Source organism: Anguilla rostrata, chromosome 7, assembly GCF_018555375.3.
Source record: "Anguilla rostrata isolate EN2019 chromosome 7, ASM1855537v3, whole genome shotgun sequence".
Taxonomy (NCBI): domain Eukaryota; kingdom Metazoa; phylum Chordata; class Actinopteri; order Anguilliformes; family Anguillidae; genus Anguilla; species Anguilla rostrata.
In genome coordinates this window covers 18,797,747-18,817,221 of record NC_057939.1, presented here as the reverse complement: position 1 = coordinate 18,817,221, position 19,475 = coordinate 18,797,747, and the positions used below count along the sequence as shown (strand labels likewise).

Below are 19,475 nucleotides of genomic sequence, written 5' to 3'. Positions count from 1 at the left end.
CCAGTTTGCTTGTTAGCACAGTTCGTGACTTTCAAAGTATCAGTAGCTTCCAGGAAGCTACAACATTTAGCTAGCACGTAGGATGAAAGCTGTTTAAACTTATTTTTAAAAGCGAGTTTGTGAAATCATTTTCTATTAATACCGATGGGTTGCAATAAGACTGCCTTTCACTATCTGAAAGTGCTTCACCACGAAGGTGTAAGCTCACCACCAACTGGAGATGTATAGAGAAAACATGCAACAAAACATGCATTTTCACGCATTCAAAATCATTTATTGTTTAAAAGCAATCATTCTGCATTCTATTCCGATTCATTCTAACCCAAACAAAACAAATGGAACACAAAAAAACGCAAACTACTATGTTGAACAAACCAAAACATTTTTCTAGCATTCCTACTGATCAACAAGGACACAACACATCCAAAAATTGCACATTAGCTGTCTCTCTTGGCATCTCTGATCAGGAAAACCAGCCTGAGAACACAGTTAGGACCTGCTGAGAGTCCTTGTGACACACCAGTGCCATGGCAACCGAAGGCATGCAAGTGTGTTTCCCCATTTTACCCCTGCACAACCAGTACATCCCTCTGGCTTGCTTTACTGTGCAAACCACAGCAACCAAAGCTGTAGCTCTGTGTGGGAAGAGAGGGGGGAAAACCAGAGGTTTGGGACACATTCTTTTTGCTTTGTGATATTTGGCAGTGGATCAAGGGTGAGGGGGGGTCACTTCAGAAACAAACAAAAAAATACACCCCAGGGTGAGCTGTTGTCACAGCTAAGTCTCCGTGTGGAATTTCACTGAGTACCCGCCATATCCTTAAAATGAACTGCACACCTGCGAGGCCTGGAGGGAGGGGGGAGGAGGTCAAAATGGCGGGCCTCGCCTCTTGAAAGGCACGGACTGGTCGCATTCTAGGCGAGGAGGTGGGCCGCCTGTGTCCTGACCTGGTCGTCGGGGTGCGACAGCAGCAGCGGCAGCCTGTGGTGGAGCTGGGAGGGCGGGGCCAGCAGCACGCAGTACAGCGAGTCCTTGCCGCGCCGCAGCGCGTCGGCGACCTGCGCGGACGGCGTCCAGGTCCTCATGTTCGCCACGAAGGTGAGCAGCCGCAGGAGCACCGGCGCGTTCGTGCAGCCGTCGAACAGCAGGACGAGGGACGCCGGCGCCTGAAACGCACAGCGACACGTCGCCGCTGCCGCCAAAACACCGCAAATACAGACAACCCCCGTTGCTAAGCACAGAGACACAAATACGGACACAGATATGGAACCCTGCTGCTAAACTCTGTACAGCCACAAATACACAATACCACACGCTGCCACTAAAGAACGGGTCCAGGAGGCCAAGCGTATGTTTGAAGTTACGGCCCTGCCTGCACGTCAGATGTGTGCCAAATATGCATCAGCATTATCCAATCACTGACAGCGGCTTCAGTTCAACGGCCTAATATAAATTAATGGGAGATCAGCGCGGTTTAAAGACAGAAGATTTATTTCTGTTCCAAGCCACGCAATACCGGTTCAATCCGCTGGTCCGGGGGTTAGCAGATATTCCTGGTCCAGCTAACGGAATGCAAATCTTAAAAGGGGAGAGAGGCACGTACAGTGTTGCCCAGACACCCATCAATCACCCATGTGTCTCCGGGCTGACCACAGCTGAGCTGCAGCAGCAGGTGAGGCATGAAGATCTGGTTGTTTCATCTGGATACAATGTGTGTGCCCCCCGCTGCAGGAGGACACCGTGTTCTAGAACGAGCACAAACGTGTTCCGATTCCCACAAAACCACACTCACCTGGGCTTGGACGATGTCCTCCATCATATCTGGATTGGCAGACAAGTTCACAAGTACCTTTAAAACCTGAATCTGAAATGAGAATGGAAATTGGTATTACATTTTGTTCACACCTGGAGACCTTCATCAATTTAATCCTTTCCCTGTCCCACACAACGACCTACTTATAGGCAGGACACACATATATAACTGCGGCAGCATTGAAGTCAGTATACACGCAAGCATCACTGCTCCTCATGTTACTTGTGTACAGTTTGGATTTCTCGAGAGTATGTTATCAGTGGAGTTGCCATAACTATTTGCACACATCATACATCTAAATGTCAATACATTTTAAAATGCATTCACGCTCTGAGTAAATATCAATCTTCTAAAACAATGATCTTGGTTGCACATCAAGATCATGTCCACAGAAAAAGAAACTGCTTCCAGTCTTATGGTCAGACTGAGATGTTAATTTTTTTGTTACAGGTTACCCATATGCTGCAAATAGCACAGACCACTACCGTAGTGATACACATTAGGTGTAGTGTTTTTCAACCAATCACAACCACTATTTCACACTAATTGTGATAAACACAGATCCAAATATTGAAGGAAGATTGCTTGACTTCGAACACAAGTGCTGAAGGCATCCCACTACATATTACTATGTGTAGCACATCTATTGTACGGTATGTCCACTACTGCATGTCTGACCGCTATTAGCTATATTCATGCATACCTGCATCTCTTCATTGCTTACAACCAGCAGAGACAAAAAGAGGGTTATAGAATTCTTCATCAGGTGTTGGTGGTTATTTGTGACAGACATGTTGGTCAGCAGTCTCAGAGAAGCCAGCTGAAGGTCAGAGTTCACTGGTGACATTTCTATCAACTCCAGAACCTGTGGCACATAGACCTGCAGAACAATACTCACACTGAAGCGAATCAGAACGTACATCAATGTTAACTGGGGGTGATGTTAAATAACAGTATATTTGATTGTTGCTTCTGGAATTAAACCTCTTTATCTTTGACACTACATACAAGAAAGACACTGGATTCATTATACAGTGCTGCATGTGCTTACCTTCAATTGCTCTTGGTTCCTAACATTCATGCTCAAATTATTCAGAGCATTCAAACAGTGTACTCTGGTATCGGGCACAGGATCTGACAGCAGACTGGCAATCTTGTGGAGGCCACCCAATTCACGAATAATGTCCTAGAGAATGAGGGCAGGACATGGTAAATGGTAAATGGACTGCATTTATATAGCGCTTTTATCCAAAGCGCTTTACAATTGATGCCTCTCAGCTGGTTACCCTTAAGACAAGAGTCTCGAAACTATTAAACATTTACAGCCATGTAACTATGACAGTTTGATAACTCCATAAGGAAAAGCCCATATGCCAGAGCAGCATGGCTCAGGTTACAATCACAGAACAGCTCTGAGCTGGTAGAGAACTGCCATACCTGATTGACAGAGAAGGCAGCAGCGTTGCCAAGTGTAACCAAGATTTGCATTCTGTCAGAAGGGTTGGAATTCGTCTCCAGCAGTGAGAGGAGCATCTCTATGTGATGCGGCTGCAGGTTGCCAGGAGACTGAGATAAAATCTCTCCTGGAGATGAAACATTCTGTAAATACTATTATTATTTTCCATTCATTTGAAATGGGAAGATTTATATTTACTAATTAAGTATTCACATTAAATTAAATTATGTTTGAATTTAGAATACATAGCCAAACTAGCTAATTTTACATTAATCAGATACTAACCTGTGACACTAAAATTTAAGTTAATGAGCTAACCTGTGGCACAAAACCTGTTAGCTAATCATATTGAAAGCTAGCCACGTACGCTAATGTGTCGGTAGTTAGAAGCCTACCCCGTTATCTAAGGTAAGAAGTAGCTAGCTGAAGAATAGGTCTAGAATTTACGGCAGACAGCTAGCTAAATCACTAGCTAGCTATCGATAACAATGTAGTTGGATTGCTAATTTAGCTAGTCTAGCGTTCTATTTTTTAGAGATGAGTATCTAGCTTGCTGGATAGCACATTTCATAACTTTCAAAGTCTCGGTAGCTTCTAGGAAGCTCCAACACTTAGCTAGCGCCTAGGATGAAAGCTGTTTAAACTTATTTTTAAAAGCGACTTTGTTCGTTGATCTTACTTGATGGAATATTCGCGGCCCGGCTCTCGCTCTGATGAAGTAGATTTAGCTCAGAAACCTTGGCCAGCAGCGTACCCGGCTGTAGAAACACTCTACCTCCACTGGAAGCGTCCCTTTCGGGACCACTCTCACTCGTCCCGTTGTCGTTTTTGGATTTCTTGACATTATTAGCATCACTCTTCCCACTCGCCACAAGTTTATATATCCCATAGGAAGCTCCAGCTCCAACAACTATCCCTAACAGAGCCTTCGTATTAAACAGCCGGGACATGATACTGTCATCATCTCCCATGCTGGACTATAAACGTGAATCATTAAAATATCAGCTACAAAACAGCAAAGTAACAAATATAACGATAATTTTCTTGTAAGCAAGGCATGTATGTAAAACAATTCCTCACGCATTTAATAATCGCCATGCTACTGTGCCCCTTTATCAATGCGGACTATACGGGACAAACAAAACGTTTCACAGGGTTGTTCTAAATAAGAGAAGCACCTGATATGCGCACAAGTTCTGCCGAAATAAGTTGGCTAACTAATTGAGTGTATTAATATAATAAAATGATAATATATAATAACTAAAATGTAAAGAATAGTCGTGCTTTTAGTTTATCTTGTTTTATGCCAGTTATGAGGAATACATATGAATAGCTGCTGATCGTCAAAAACAGTAGTAGCCTATGTATTCTTTAAATTGACCATAGCATGTATATACACCGAGACAAACGGATTTTCTAGCAAACTTCGTCGGCAGTTAAATTGTTCTGTGATTAATATTGGCCGGCTTCTTCTTAAGGGAGATTGTTCTAGGAATTGTTTTCAGTAGACCAACATAATGTACAGTATAGTCTATTGGTAACTTAGTAACTGTAGCTACCTACAAAATAAGTTTATGGTGCCCAAAGTTTGTGCTGAGTGTAAGATATATTTCAGTGGTTTCATAATTTGTTTATTTTCACCTTGGTTTAAAAAATGGCATCTTTACTGAATGCAGAGAAGGTTCTGAGAGACTTTATCAGTAAGCATTCTCTCCCTGAGATCTATCAGGTAAGTTTTGATTTAAGGCTTGAGCTGTACAGCTAGCTAAGTAAGTACCTTACAAGCTTGCATTAGCATAGCTAGCTAAAAATAATTTCTAGGGAGAGCTCCCTTACGAAAAAGTCATCTATGTTCAAAAACCACATGTGAACATCCAATATATTTTTATTTCACATGTGAAAACCAAATTTCAAATGGGATTTTTTTTCATTGGGACTTTGAAAGGTATTTCAGGAATTTTAAGTTTTATGTTAATTATGTTCATTTTAATTTTTGTTAATTTTATATTATGTTCATTTTGTTTTAATTCAAGTAAATCTGATTAAGATTTACAAAAGCCATAGACAAAACACTTGGCCATTTTTTTCACTGTGTAACATAAAATGCAATTGTGAACTAAATATATATGAGATTTCTTATATATGTATATGAGGATTTGAATATCTCCTTCATTCCCTGTTTGATTTGAGTTTGTTTATTTTTACAGGCATTGTTAGCTGGTTTATGTGCCCCATGTCCTGAAAGTGCATTACATTTGCTGGAAATGAAAATAATGGAAATCCAGGAAAATTGGAACCTGGATATTGACTGGTAGGTTTGAGGTTGTATATTAACAAGGTACAGCTATTAGTTTTATATTCCAGTAATCATAACCCAGTGGATACATAGTTATACATACAACATGCTTTACTACATACAACTGAGTGCAAAAAAAAAAAAAAATTATAATAATAACACTCCAAAACTAGGAAATTATGTCAACGAAACCTAATGGAATACATGCAGTAACGTTTAAGAAACTGAAAGACACTGTACAGAGCTGCAGAGATGAATTTTTGTTCAAGTCATAAGGGGAAATGGAGGTACCCTTCTAGTATATGAGAAGCAGGATTGGTCCATTTAATTAAGAACCATTTTGAAACTATGCATAGTTGACTTAGTTTAACATAAAAATATTGGGAGCTATCATGTTTATAAGTTAGCTTGAATTCCACAGAGGGAAGTCATATAAGGCCTTAGACCCTTTGAAGCATTTTAAATACTGTGTTCTGTTTCATTCAGCACATTATAAAAGGAGATATAGAATTTCAGTTGAAAAGTACAGAGAAAGACAAGAAGATTATATCCAGGTTTTGTTTAGATGACTTATGAAGACTGACTTTATAAGCATAATCTCTGGCCTCAGGTTTAAGGCTGAGTAGGGTTTTGATGAGGCAGAGATTTTATTTTAAAAGTCATCAGGAGGGCCAAAGTGTCAAGCTAAATCTGTGTAAACCTATGAGGTGAACCAAAAGGCATGAAATTAAATCAGGCCTATACTTCTTATATTTCTTCATACATAGTTTTTCATATATGAGAATATTTACTGAAACGAGAGGTAGGAACATTATAATTTGTCAAGACTTGAATTGACATTGACATAATGTAAGAAGCAGATATTGTTTTTTTCTGTTCTTCTGATGCATTCATCAGAAATGTAATATTTTCTTCACTGAAAACCCACTAACCACTATGGAAACAATTTTTTGAATTAATTATTTGGTAGTTGACATTTTCAGTTAATTCACTGTAATATCTTTAATTGTCTGTGAGTAAATGTGTCTGAAATGTTTTTTGTTATCACTAGAGGGCAGCATGTTCACCCATTAACAGGACTAGGTAATCACAAAGTTGTCACCTCACTTTTGTGTGATGAAGGAATTATTTATGCGTAGTGCACAGGAAACTTGTTGAAAACATGTACTGTAGGGAATATTGTGCATTATTTATTTGGGCGTGATTTGATATACTGTATGAGTTCAAATTCTAACACATTAACTTTTTTGTGGTAGTTTTTGTAAAGAAAGTCAGTATGCAGTCTGACTGGTCATGTTTCCAAACATTTTTTAAGTATCCTTCTCAAACAAGACATACTCCAATACAACTTTGTAATTTTCATCATAGATGAAATGGGGGTTCTTTCTTTACTCATCACTCACATATTAATAATGAGTAGGGCCACCAGTTTTTCTCCCCTTGTTTTCTCACATTGTGCTTCAGTCCTTTGCCAGTTTGAGGTCGTGATAGCCTCTTTGTCAAGCCCCTTCTCAAACCATTATCCCCATTTGTATCACTTCAATAATCTACGTTGATAAAGTAATTGGCACTAACTGAGCACTGATGATGATGGACTGTTTACAAGCAATGCTCATGTGTTAAATTCAGTTCAATTACTTACCATTGTGATCATGCTGCAGTATTTTTAAGAATTTCTAGTTAGAAGCAGTGGGAAATGCCCACATTAAAAATGAGAGCGGTTATATAACTTAATATAAAAGAAAAAAAATTAACGATTCAACAAAATAACGAATCAACATCTTCAATCAAGACTTTAAGTAGAATCAGGTGTCTTAATTCTGGGCTTAAACAACAACTTGCAGCTACAGTGGCCCTTTTCGGATAAGATTGGACACACCTGCTTTATATGGGTGCATTTTTCTTTTTACTGCAGAGATACTCAATCCTGGTATTGGAGAGCCACAGAGTCGGCTGGTTTTTGTTTTTTCCTTAAGAACAGAAACTGATTCAGACTCAAGAAACCAGGTGACCAGAGTTAACTGTGTAATCAACTGCTTTAACCGATCAGTTGCTCTGCTACTGAAGTGCTGAGTAACAAAGAAAGCCAGCAGACCCTGCGGCTCTGCAGGACCAGGAGTGAGGACCGCTGGCTCAAAGACATGCTTTTTGTAGCATTTATACTTCCATCCAGGCTCAGTTTCCTTCCTGACTCTCCCTGTATTTGATCAATAAATTATTTTTATAAATGTCTTTATAAACTCAATTGTACAATGAGTCAACTGTGCCATTGGAGCACCTATGGGGACCCCTGGAGGTTAACCCTTGAAATATAAGTGTGAATCCCTGCAGGTCACACGGAGACAAACTGGTGGGCCTTTGAATAAATTATGTGTAAGTATTTAAATAGGTGTGCAATTCACATGCTTACCCTTGTCTAGCAATGGTCTACATAAATAGTTAACTCTGTCTCAATCCTGCAATGAATATAAAGTCTGTCACAACCATTGCACTTTACTGGGTGAAGACACAGTAAACAGTAATCTAGTATGATTAGACTGAGGGGTAGAGAGCACCCCAGGCAAAGCCGACATATGGAACATGTTAGCACGGGCTCTTGTCATTGTTAAATCATCAAAATCTCGCAGGAAAGAGCGCAATGGGCCCTGGGATCAATTAGCATCACAGGAATGAAAGGCTTCGGTGGACTGAGCAGGCCTCTCCTATTTCATCCTGAGATTCCTATAAACATTGGTCCTTAAGTGTGCTGCTAAAACCAACATGCCCGCATTCCGACCGGAGTCCAGGGGGACGTTCCTCAATCTCGAGCTCATGCGTGCAACAACTCTCAATCCTTTCCAAAAAAGACGAGGTTTCCCTGTTGTGAAGGGACTGGGTCGTTTGTCCCCAAGACGTGAACTCCACAAAAATGCCCCTCTTGCTGGAATGAATTTGGTTTTGTGATGTGACTTTTCCTTAGAGCACTGGCTATCTGCATGAGAGAGCAGCAGTGCGTTCTGGGCATTACCTGCTGAGCTGAACGTTTCTGTGGTGCACACTAGGTTTAGGATCACTGATTTAAGATGGCACTTTAAGTTTCTCTCAGATTCTCGTTGAGTTGTAATATTATGTTTAGTGATGAGATGTAGACTCTGAAACTGAGAAACTGCATCAGCCCCAACACTACAGGAAATCCCCTACGCCATGTCAAATTCCCGAATTATGACAGCCAGCTACATGCTGAAATGAGATGTAAATCGAGCTCTTTCCCTTGCTGCATTGTAACCTTAAGCGGGCCTTTGTTTTTATCCCTGGAGATTCGCCAATGGAGAACAGAACCTTGGTGAGTCGCATGGAGGGGTGACCTGACAGGTTCCAGAATGTTCACACATTCACACATTATTGGGCCTCTGGGGCGGTTTTCCACGCAGCTTTCATTGCATGTCGTCATCTAACGCAGGTCTAGGATGATGCGACTGTGCCAGGGCAGCTGTAAAAGCCCCATCAGGACTGTCTGTTTCCTTTTGAAGAACCCATAAAGTCTTTATGCTGTTGTATCACAAGCAGCCGCGTGAGGCCTGTTGTTGATTTAGCCAAAGAGGTAGTGCTACAGATTTCAAGTGAAATGCCTCTGTTAGCTCAGGGCATTGGGTGTTGTGTGCTTGAGTTATCTTAGTCCAGTTTTCAAACCATCCAAATCAAACAGCATCTGGGGATGCTTTTGCAAACTTTTTATCCCCATTTCTTAAACTTCTCCCAATCCTGTTCAGCTGCCTTGTCCTGCCGATGCGACACACAGAGTGCGCTCCCTGGCACCAGTGTCCTCTGAAAAGCTTGCGGCCAGCTGTTGCGTTTTTCCACTTTGCAATGAAGTAATTCAGTTGAGCAGTTATTGTGCCAGCAGACCAGAAAGCACGTCCCAGAATCAGATTCAATTTGTCAAAAAATGTTTTGTTATTTGAGGTATCCTTTTGTGATATTTTTTTCACACATTTAGTCCACTCCGCCTTTGCAATATGTGTCATTTCATATGACTGGTAACATGGGTAGCATGTTAGGAAACATGACTGAACCAATGAAATTTAACATTTCAGTCTTTACTGTAACTCCTACAGCTAGACAGGCTGAATGGCTTGTAGTTCTCATCATGTGTCCTTATTCTCTAACTCGGTTCTACATCATTTTTGTTTGCAGGAGCTCGTGTATAAAAGCTGTGGAAGACATTACCATGGCAGCGCTGGAGGGAAACATAGCACCTGGGTTCTTTGGGAACCTGGATGAAAGCATGGTTAAGTCCCTTCTTAAAGTCTCTGGTATTTACTGATGCCTGCATGTGTTTCTTTTGATGACTCAGAGGCCTACTCACTAAGTGGCTCTGTAGGGTAAGGCTGTGGTTCTCAAACTGTGGGTCGTGGAAGAATTTTAGAATTAGGATTTTAGAATTTTATTGCGAGATGCATGTGACTAAAATTATGTACTTTCCTTTGTCAAATTCAGTAATGAATTGGAGCTCTGCACCCAATCCATTGCCTTCACTACAATGCAAATGCAGTTGTTTTGACATGGTAAAAAAGCCCACTTTGAGAACTACAGCTGACAATTTTAAAATCCAAACTAGATAATTGCCTGAAGACTGTAATAATTTCTCCTGTCCTATAGGATGTTGCGACTACTCTGAAAGGGCATCTATTGGTAGCCCTGTTTACTAAACATAAATAATGTTCATTTCCTTCTCACAGGCTCTTTCACACCTGCTTGAGAAGGCATACTCATGTTACCGAAAAAGCTTGACAAAAATGTGCTTTAAGTAAGTGCTTAATCTATGAAGCTTGAAGGTTTATGGGTATAATTAGACGTATCTGTGTATGACATTATTCAAATTTTTGACTCCACAATTTAATATATTTTCAGTGAATTTGACTCTGGGCGTATTTGTGGAATACCATAAAGGGGGTGAATGGGTAACAAAATGTAGATGGTGTGTGTGTGTGTGTGTGTGCACGCAGGCGTATGTGTGTGCTCAGGCGCACGTGCATGCATGTGTGTATACTGTAAATGGATCTTTCATTATTGTGATTCTTGCTAAGAAGATGTAGGTCAGAGTGCACATATGGTCCAGCAGTGTCAGCAGTCCCTCGTAGAGCAGGTGTACCATGTATTTGGTATCAATGTCACGTTAGCTGAAAGGGCTTTTGTCTCCTTCCCGCTCCTGGATAGCCTTGCTCTCCCCGGCTTGATGAATTAATGATGGCCCTCCCCTGTGTAAGCAGGGCTTGGGTAAAGTTCATTCTGAGGAGGAGGAAGGAGGCGGCGGAGCTGGTGCTGAAGATGAGGGCAGCGGAGGACCTGTACGAGGCCAGGCGGCGGAGGCAGGCCCTGCGCGCGTGGAGGCACTGGCTGCAGACCCGCAAGCAGAGGCAGCACGGTGGGTCCCTTCCGCCAGCCCTTTTACGCGCTAACGCCGCGCGGGCCTGGCGCAGGCGCCGGCCCTTTGAAGCTGTGGGAAAATACTTTGCGGAGTTTTTTGACGAGGGGAGATTACTTCAGCCCCACAACCTGCCACCCTGCGGCATGGGAAAAACTGTTGCCAGTCATCGTGTGGAACTTGGCTGGGATTTTGCAGAGCCGGGTCTCCAGATGTATCGGTGGCATCAGATGGCCGAACAAATTAATTTAATTTGTGATTTTAAGCAATTAACTTGTGCTTGACGAAAGTGGGGATATTGTTGTTTGGTAATGCGATATCATAATCTACCGCAGAGGAGCTGCCAAGCAGTTAGCTGTCTTGGCGTTCGGAATCAAAACATACTCTCACAATTCGCCACAAATTTGTACTGATTCAACGCGAGGTTCTGTTGCTGGGATAAGAATCAATGTTGATGTGCAGATTTTGAGTCGGGCTCCTTAGAGAGGTGTGCTGGAATGCAATTAACGACAAAGGGCCTGAAGGTTACCGTCATGGGGAGAATTATGGGTGGTAGAAGAAAGGCATGCCTTTTGCACAGGGGCGCAACAGCTATGAAACTGCTGTAAATTACTGACCATTGGTTGGTTGTCTGAACACCACAGGACCAGAGAAAAAATATAATTAACAAAAAGAGAAAAAAACCTCCCTACAATTGCAACTACATGGCTTGTACTGTTTAAAATGTTGGTCTAAATCATCAATATTGCAGAATCTGTCTTCTGGATTTAATTTATGCTCAGAGTTTTGACTCGTTCAAGGCTCTCATATGGAAAACCGTGTGTTATTTTTTCAGAAGCAGTAAAGAAAATTCAGGGGGTCTGGAACGCCGTTCTCTGTCGGAATGTTCTTCAAGCCTGGCGGCATGTCGCTCAGGACTCCAAAAAGACAAAGGAGTACTTTGAGGTAGAATGTTTTTGGTTTCATGTACAATTAACCAGGACTTTTACCATTACTTCACACTTCCGTTTTTTATTTATTTACTTACTTATTAAAAATGGTTACGATACATATTGGAAAAACACAAAGGCAAAGATACGTCAGTTTGATGCAGTTCTGATTATGTGAGTCATCCCATTTTGAACAATTTTCATTCCATGAAAAGATTCTGTGAAGACCGCTCAATATCAAGTAACAGAGTGAAAATAGCCACATCCTGGTTTCCAGAGTGAGTGGTCTTTTGTCGAATGGGAGTAAATTTGCCTGTTTCGAATTGGGAAGGATGGAGCAGACATAAATGTGTCTATTTCTGACAATGAGTTCCTGGCTCCAGAGGACTTTGAGGAGTACTTTGAGTACAAGGAGTACTTTTAGTTCTGTGCCTTTTGGCTTCACTTACAATGAACTGGCACGTTTACCACGACTTCACAATTCTGTTATTTATGTATTTATTTATTCTTATTTTATTTTTTTTTGTTGAAAGTTGGATTTATTGTATAAAACCTGAAGGCAAAGATATGGACAGTTTTATGCAGTTTTACCCTCATAATTCCTACAATTATGTCATTTTAAAATTAAATTCAAGGAATGTAACTGAATCCAAAAAACGATATAATTGCAGGAATTATTAAACTGCGAATGTGTCTGAAACGGATGTCTCAGATGGTAGTTTCATTGTGATCTCGTCATTCCATCTGAGTCATCCCATTTTGAACAATTTTCATACTATGAATAGATTTTATGAACAACTTTGAATTGTATGAACTGTGACAGTGAATATGACCATATCCTGGATTTCAGAGAGAATAGCCTTTTGTAGAATGGAAGTAATTGCCCGTTTTGAATTGGGAAGGATGAAGCAGACATAAATATGTCTATTTTTGACAAGGTATCCAGGATATTTCCAATAGTACTGCGGCTGGTGCAAGTAAATTATTTAATGCTAATTTTTGTGTTTCAACAAATTTCTTAATTTGCGGTACTGGGTGGAGAGGTACAGGAATGTGTTTGCAGAACCTGGAAGTATAACTGAGGATTGTTATGAAATAAGTAAATGTTCAAAATGTTCCCAAGGAGAGAGGGGGAGAGAGGGATTTATTATGAATGCAGTCAGTGTAAGATCATGTGGGACTTGAGCAGTACAGTTAGAGGTCATAGCTCCAGGATTTACTGAGTCTTGCTTTCAGAGCGGCACTAAAAAGTGGGACTTTTGAGGGATTCAAATGCACGCACGTATTCACCAAGACAGGGGCCATCACTAGTGGAAGCGTCCTTACATTAAGATTGTTCACAGATCCCGAGCAGTAGCCACAAACACCATAAACCCCGGTGCATCATAAACTCTGCCACAGTGCATTCTGGGAACTTTATGGGCACCGTGGTCCTTTCTCTGAGACCTGAAGCACGTCTACTGAATGTTTTCCTGGGGTTAAACGGAGGCCATTGCCCTGCACTTTTAAACTGGGTTGCAAAACAGTTGGCTGATTTTCCCACTGAGCAAGGAGTCACATGCTTATTCCCCAACACAGTCTGTAGGTGACCCTGAGGGGTCTGTCATTCAGATGTTTGTACGACATATTCATGGTGTTTACAAAGGTATGGAAATAGCTGCAGCTGCAGCATCCTGAAGAGTCTGGCTGCCTGCCACTTATTTGTATGTGTGTATGTATATGTGTGTGTGTGTGTGTGTGTGTGTATATACGTGTGTGTGTGTGTGTGTGTGTGTGTGTGTGTGTGTGTGTATGTATATGTGTGTGTGTGTATACACATGTGCGTGTGTGTACACTTGCGTATGTGTGTGTGTTTGTCCTGTTTTTACACTGTATATCTGTCCATAGCGGCTGGAAAAAGGACTGCTGGAGACTGACATTTACCACACGGGCGCCACGCCCATGGAAGGACAGGATGGAGTGTCCCTGTTGCCGTGGAGAGCTGCGCTGAAGGTATGACCCTCCGCAATCGGCCACATCTTGACAAGGCGGCAACACTCACGCCCATTTCCATGATGTCATGACTTTGACATCTCTGGCTTAAACAGAGGCTTGGCCCACAGGAGAGCAGGACGCACTTGAGCCTGTGACTTGGCATTGTGTGAGCTCGTACTATCACTCCAAACATGCAGCAAAAAAACATCGCATTGAGGTGGCCCCACAGTGGGGTCAATGGTGGTCTGTAGCTATTCTGGTTGTTATGACAAAGCTGTCAGTGTAATAATATGTGCCAGGATTCTTCTGAAATCAACAGTGTTCTGAAGCAGTGTTTCCTGGGAATTCCTAGAGCCATCTCTCATGTGTCGGCTGGAGTTAGCTTTCCCGGTACTGGCCAAATAATATTTATGCATAATACTAATTTGTGCAAGAGTGTGTGTGCATGCTTATGTGTGTGTTTGCTTTTGTGTGTGAGTGTGTGTGTGTGCATGCATATGTGTGTTTGCTTCTGTGCATGTGTGTGTGTCTATGCATGCTCGTGTGTGTGTGTGTGCATGTATATGTACGTTTTTGATTTTGTGTGTGTGTGTGTGTGTGATCACCTGGTGAGTGCTTCTCCAAATTGTTATGAGAGGATGTGTCATCACCTATGAGAGGGCTTGTGCCATGCCCTTAAAAAGCTGTGTAAGATGGTTTGGTTCAGCCTGGTGTAGAACTGCCATTGCGCACGCATGTCAGTAACCCAGAGCATAAGGGTTACAGCGCTGTAGACGTTGAGCGCTGGTGCTCAGGTGAATCAAATGTTGATGCTAATGTAAAAAACAAGCTTGGAGGTTTCATTGTCTGCCACAAATCATACCTTTTAAAGCCTTAGCTAATTTTGTCGAATTGATTTTGCATGACAAAGAGGACTTCTCTTTTTTTTCTTGTACAGGAATGGCTCCTGTAAAGTTCTTTCAGAGAAACAAGTCTCTTTAATATGGATTTTCATGAAAAATTTAGAGGGCTTCAGTCTGTAATAGCTTTGTACCGGTTTATACCAGTTTTTAAGCTGGTCCTGAGAGAGGAGGGTTGAATGTGAAACTCTGTGACTCAAAAGAGATTGCATTCTAGAGGTTTTGTGGTTGAGCAACAGATTCAAAAAGAGCAGCCACAGCTTGTGATCTTTCCTGGTTATGTGCATTGATATTGATGTCCCTATTTGTGCTTCTGACATTGAGTCCGTATTCCCAAAATATGTTCACATATGGTTAATTTGTCAGGATTTTGCCTGCTGAGTTTTCATCCCTTCAGTCATTTAGTCCTTACCCTTACCAGTGGCTGGCAGACATTTCTTGACTCTTGGCAGCTATTTTTAAGTTCTATTTATAGAATACATAATCTTGTAAAAAATATGCCCCTCCAAACCCTTTACTATATTTGGGAATGGACTGTGGTTCAGAGAATTTGTCTTGGAAATGTCCAGGAAACAGTCCTTAGACGTGATGTTACTTGCATATAATTGTAGGAACGCACTAATGGTAGTTGAGCAATCAGCTGTAAAGGGTTGCATGATCTGCTGGGAGTTGCTTTAACAATTAAAAACTTGATGAACATTTAATAATCAATGGCATAATTTATTAGGAGTGATTCTTCCTCAGTGAATGTAAAACCACATGTACAATCTTGAATGGTGATTGAAATTTGAAGTTGAGAAAGTCAGGGCTACTTTTTCCATTTTCCGTGTAGTTTGTTCCCTGTTCAGCAACCTCAGCTTGGCTGCCCATGGGTACATGGATACATATCTCAAACGAGTATGACTGCATTTGTACAGGACATGGGATTTCTATACGTGTTTGCATTTGTGTCATCATTTCCCCAACAACATGGGTCCTGGTTTATATCAAATCAACAGCATGTGTTATAGGCGTAATAAACAGCCATTCACTTGAGCTTAACATTGTCTGCGTTGCCAGAAATGTGTTTTTTTTTTTGCTGTACTTAAAATGAACTTTTGTAATTTTTTCAGGAATTAGTAAAAACTTTCTTTAACACAGTTTAACTTGTATGTCTTGTACAATGTCATGCTGTGACCTTGAAACTATGGAGCTCATGAAAAGTGGCAGGTTTTGTAAGTTAACTTGAAGGCAATGAGCTATCACAAGACCTGTTATGCCTGGAAATGCACCAAGCTCTGTATCTGTGGTAAGCCTGTGGATCTGTGGATGAGTAAATGTTTCTGCTGCAAAGCTTGTTAAAATGAACTAAGCTGGTGTTATCTTGCATAACCTAGTTTATTATTTTATGGTTCACTTGAGTGAATCACTGTGAAAATAACGTTCTGTTTTTGAAAAATGTTGTTGCTAATGTTTGTTTTCATTTTGTTCTGACTACAGTTTAATGAAGCATTCATAAACTTACAAAATATTTCTAAAAACTAATAAAACAGGGTCATTTTGTGGTTTCAGTGTTTGCTTTAAATCTAGCGTGATTTTTTTTTGTATATTTAAACTGGTCCAAGTGTTATTTTTCTGCTTACAAGTCATATACTGTAGTATTGTTGCTAGGGTAAGTTCAGGGGTTCATTTTTACAAAATCTGGAGATGCTTTGCTAACATTTCTGAACATTAGAGCCATAGGTTATGTGCCACTTAAGTCATGAGACTAACCACAAATCAGGTATTTCAATTATTTGTAATGCCTGGCAACTTGTTAGGGGCCAGAGACCATTTATATCATAACTGGAAAAACTGTTACTTTGTCTGATGAGCATTGCAGCATTTTGAATGAATTATTCCATTAATATATTTTTTTCCTGTTTACAGATCTTTCAGAATTTAGAGGTTGGCGACCTAGTGAAATGTGGCCAGGTGTGTCGGACGTGGAAGGCCATTGCCCAGACCTACTCCCTCTGGAGTTGTGTGAGTTCGGACCTCTTTTACAGCCCCCAAATATATATACAGTGAGCGCCATAATGTTTGGGACAAAGATATTTTTCTTGATTTGGCTCTGTACTCCATAATTTAAAAATTCATATGTGGTTACAGTGCAGATTCTCAGCTTTTATTAAAGGGTATTTTAATACTTTTTTTGTTTCACCATGTAGAAATAACAGCATCTTTTATACATAGCCCCAAATTTCAAGGCACCATAATGTTTGGGAAAAATGGCTTCATGGGTGTTTTTTATTAGACAGGTGTGTTCAATTGTATCTTATGTGCAAGTATAAGAAAGGCTTCAGTATCTAGTCTTGATTCTAGGCTTTTGACTGCCTTTGGAGTCTGTTATTGGTGTTTGTCAGCATAAGGACCAGACTTGTGCCAATGAAAGTCAAGGAAGCCATTATGAGGCTGGGAAATAAGAAGAACAAAAAGTCGGAGACATAGGCCAAACCTTAGGCTTACCAAAATCAACAGTTTAAAGCATCATTATGAAGAAAGAGAGCATTTGTGAGCTCAGTAATTGTGAAGGGCCTGGTAGGCCAAGGATTATTTCTGCAGTTGATAACCAAACAATTCTCACCATAATTTTAAAAATCCTGAAAGACCTGTCCTATTGATTCTGCTGCTGCTGTCAGCAGGGGCGACATAGCTCAGGAAGTAAGACCGATTGTCTGGCAGTCGGAGGGTTGCCGGTTCAAACCCCGCCCTGGGCGTGTCGAAGTGTCCTTGGGCAAGACACCTAATCCCTAACTGCTCTGGCGAATGAGAGGCATCAATTGTAAAGCGCTTTGGATAAAAGCGCTATATAAATGCAGTCCATTTACCATTTAGCAGTTACACCATCAACGAAGACAAATGAGCCAGTACCCGTGGCAACCATACATGCCCAAACCATAACAGCCCCCACTGCCATGTTTCTCATATGAGGGGGGGTGCTTTGGATTTCGGGCAGTTCCTTTCAACCTCCACACTTTGCTCTTGCCATCATTCTGATGCCAGTCAGTCTTGGTCTCATCTGTCCACAAGACCTTTTTCCAGAACTCTGCAGGCTCTTTTAGTGTAACCAGGCCATCCTGTTTTTGCAGCTAACCAGTGGTTTGCATCTTGCACTGTAGCCTCTGTAGGACTGTTTGTGAAGTCTTCTGCAGACGGTAGTGACTGACACATCCATGAAGAGTGTTTCTGATCTGTCAGACGGGTGTTTCTTTAGTATGGTGAGAAATCCTCATAAACAGTCATAAACTGACTGTTAATTTCTCATCTTCCTTGACTTCCTTATGCTGGAAGAACAGACTCCAAAAGAGATCAAAAGCCTGGAATCAAGACTAGATACTGGAAGTTCTCTTTTGCTTGCACGAAAGAACCAACGCCTGACTAATCAGAAACACCTGTGAAGCCATTTGTCCTAAACATTATTGTGCCCTGAAGTGGTAGGGGGGGTAGGTAACTGTTGTTATTTCTACATGGTGAAACTAAAATGTATTAACTTGCCCTTTATTAAAATGCTGTGAGTCTGCACTTTAATCACATGTGCAGTGTTTGATTGCAAATCAAATCTGAAATTGTGGAGTACAAAGCCAAGTCAAGAAAAAATATGTCTGAAAAATTATGGAGCACACTGTATGCTGAACATGCTTTACATAAAGCAAGCAATTTCCTGCCGTTTCTGGGAGTGGATACGTCGCCAGAACCGTTTTATCGATTCCACGAACATGGAGTCTGTTTCTAGGCCCAGCTGTTTTGGCGTGTCTTGCAGCCAAAAGCACTAAAAGCGCGCGCTTCTTTCCGCCGCAGATAAACTTTTCTTCGGAGAGGCGGCGGATCACGGACGAGGCCGTGGTGCGGATCCTGCAGAAGTACCGTCCGTTCGTCACGCGGCTGAACATGCGCGGGTGCTCCGCCCTGCGGGAGCCCAGCTTCCTGTGCGTCGGTGGGTCCCGCCGTCACCCTGCCTCGGGCTGACCGAAGCACGGCACGGCCACAGGGGAGCCTGCCGCTCCCCAGAACCCCGCTAAGCGCTAGCTCTGCCGCTTCACAGGCTGGCTCCCGCAGGATGTACAATCAGCTGTACTTTTCTCTAAAAGCTAAACAGGTGACTTAAATCATTGCTGGGAACAGTGTAGTATAATGGGTAAGGAACTAGTCTTGTAACCTAAGGGTCACAGGTTCGATTCCCGGGTGGGACACTGCCGTTGTACTCTTGAGCGAGGTACTTAACCTGCATCGCTTCAGTGTATATCCAGCTGTATGAATGGATGCAGTGTAAATGCTATGTAAAAGTTGTGTAGGTCGCTCTGGATAAGATGAGGCTAAATGGCTGTAATGTAATTACTGAGACGGGCACGCGCTGAAGCTTCCCCCGCCGCACGTGCACCTCGTCCTCCTCGCGGCGCCGCTTCCTCACCGCTCCCCAGCGCCGTCTCACACGTGCGTCGCCGGAACGCCAGCAGCACATGTGCAGAGGGCTGAGGGCTGGGGTTATGAATCACTGCGAATCACTGCAGGGCCCAGACGCATCTGCTTCCACTCAGAGAGATGAGGCCGGTGCAGCTCCAGCCCCAGGCCCCGTCTCTCCCCGCTGTTCCTGGGACGGCTAGGCCCAGCATAGGGGCGACATAGCTCAGGAGGTAAGAGCGGTTGTTTTGGCAGTCGGTTCCATCCCTGCCCTGGGCATGTCG

At 42.0% G+C, this 19,475-nt stretch overlaps 2 protein-coding genes across 5 annotated transcripts in view; one reads left to right on the top strand and one right to left on the bottom strand.

Moving 5' to 3' along the window:
* Positions 1–252: 252 nt before the first annotated feature.
* Positions 253–4,423, bottom strand: armc10 (armadillo repeat containing 10). The gene is made up of 6 exons (XM_064343460.1): positions 3,950–4,423; positions 3,252–3,397; positions 2,866–3,000; positions 2,518–2,694; positions 1,794–1,865; positions 253–1,167 (listed from the first exon to the last, which is right to left on the bottom strand). The coding sequence occupies exons 1-6, from the start codon at positions 4,239–4,241 to the stop codon at positions 916–918; spliced, it is 1,074 nt and encodes a 357-aa protein (XP_064199530.1). The 5' UTR covers positions 4,242–4,423; the 3' UTR covers positions 253–915.
* Positions 4,424–4,806: 383 nt separating this feature from the next.
* The window catches only part of fbxl13 (F-box and leucine-rich repeat protein 13), a 42,231-nt gene continuing 27,562 nt past the window's right edge, over positions 4,807–19,475 (top strand). Inside the window, exons 1-9 of one of the 4 annotated variants that reach the window (XM_064343436.1) lie at positions 4,807–4,999; positions 5,478–5,581; positions 9,740–9,833; positions 10,285–10,352; positions 10,813–10,970; positions 11,806–11,915; positions 13,787–13,891; positions 16,681–16,776; positions 18,592–18,727. In XM_064343436.1, coding sequence (XP_064199506.1) covers positions 4,925–4,999; positions 5,478–5,581; positions 9,740–9,833; positions 10,285–10,352; positions 10,813–10,970; positions 11,806–11,915; positions 13,787–13,891; positions 16,681–16,776; positions 18,592–18,727 — 946 coding nt within the window. In that variant the 5' untranslated portion in view covers positions 4,807–4,924. Of the gene's footprint in view, positions 5,000–5,477; positions 5,582–7,411; positions 7,940–9,739; positions 9,834–10,284; positions 10,353–10,812; positions 10,971–11,805; positions 11,916–13,786; positions 13,892–16,680; positions 16,777–18,591; positions 18,728–19,475 lie in introns of those variants that run through there. The other 3 variants (XM_064343438.1, XM_064343440.1, XM_064343439.1) reach the window with 3 other exon arrangements.

What these genes read in the sequence shown, in the direction of transcription:
- armc10 (XM_064343460.1), bottom strand. Translation starts at nt 4,241, where the DNA reads ATGGGAGATGATGACAGTATCATGTCCCGGCTGTTTAATACGAAGGCT. An exon ending in GGAACCAAGAGCAATTGAAG is followed by an intron (nt 2,695 to 2,865) that starts GTAAGCACATGC and finishes ATTGTTCTGCAG; the next exon opens with GTCTATGTGCCACAGGTTCT. An exon ending in AGGACATCGTCCAAGCCCAG is followed by an intron (nt 1,168 to 1,793) that starts GTGAGTGTGGTT and finishes TGTGCGTTTCAG; the next exon opens with GCGCCGGCGTCCCTCGTCCT.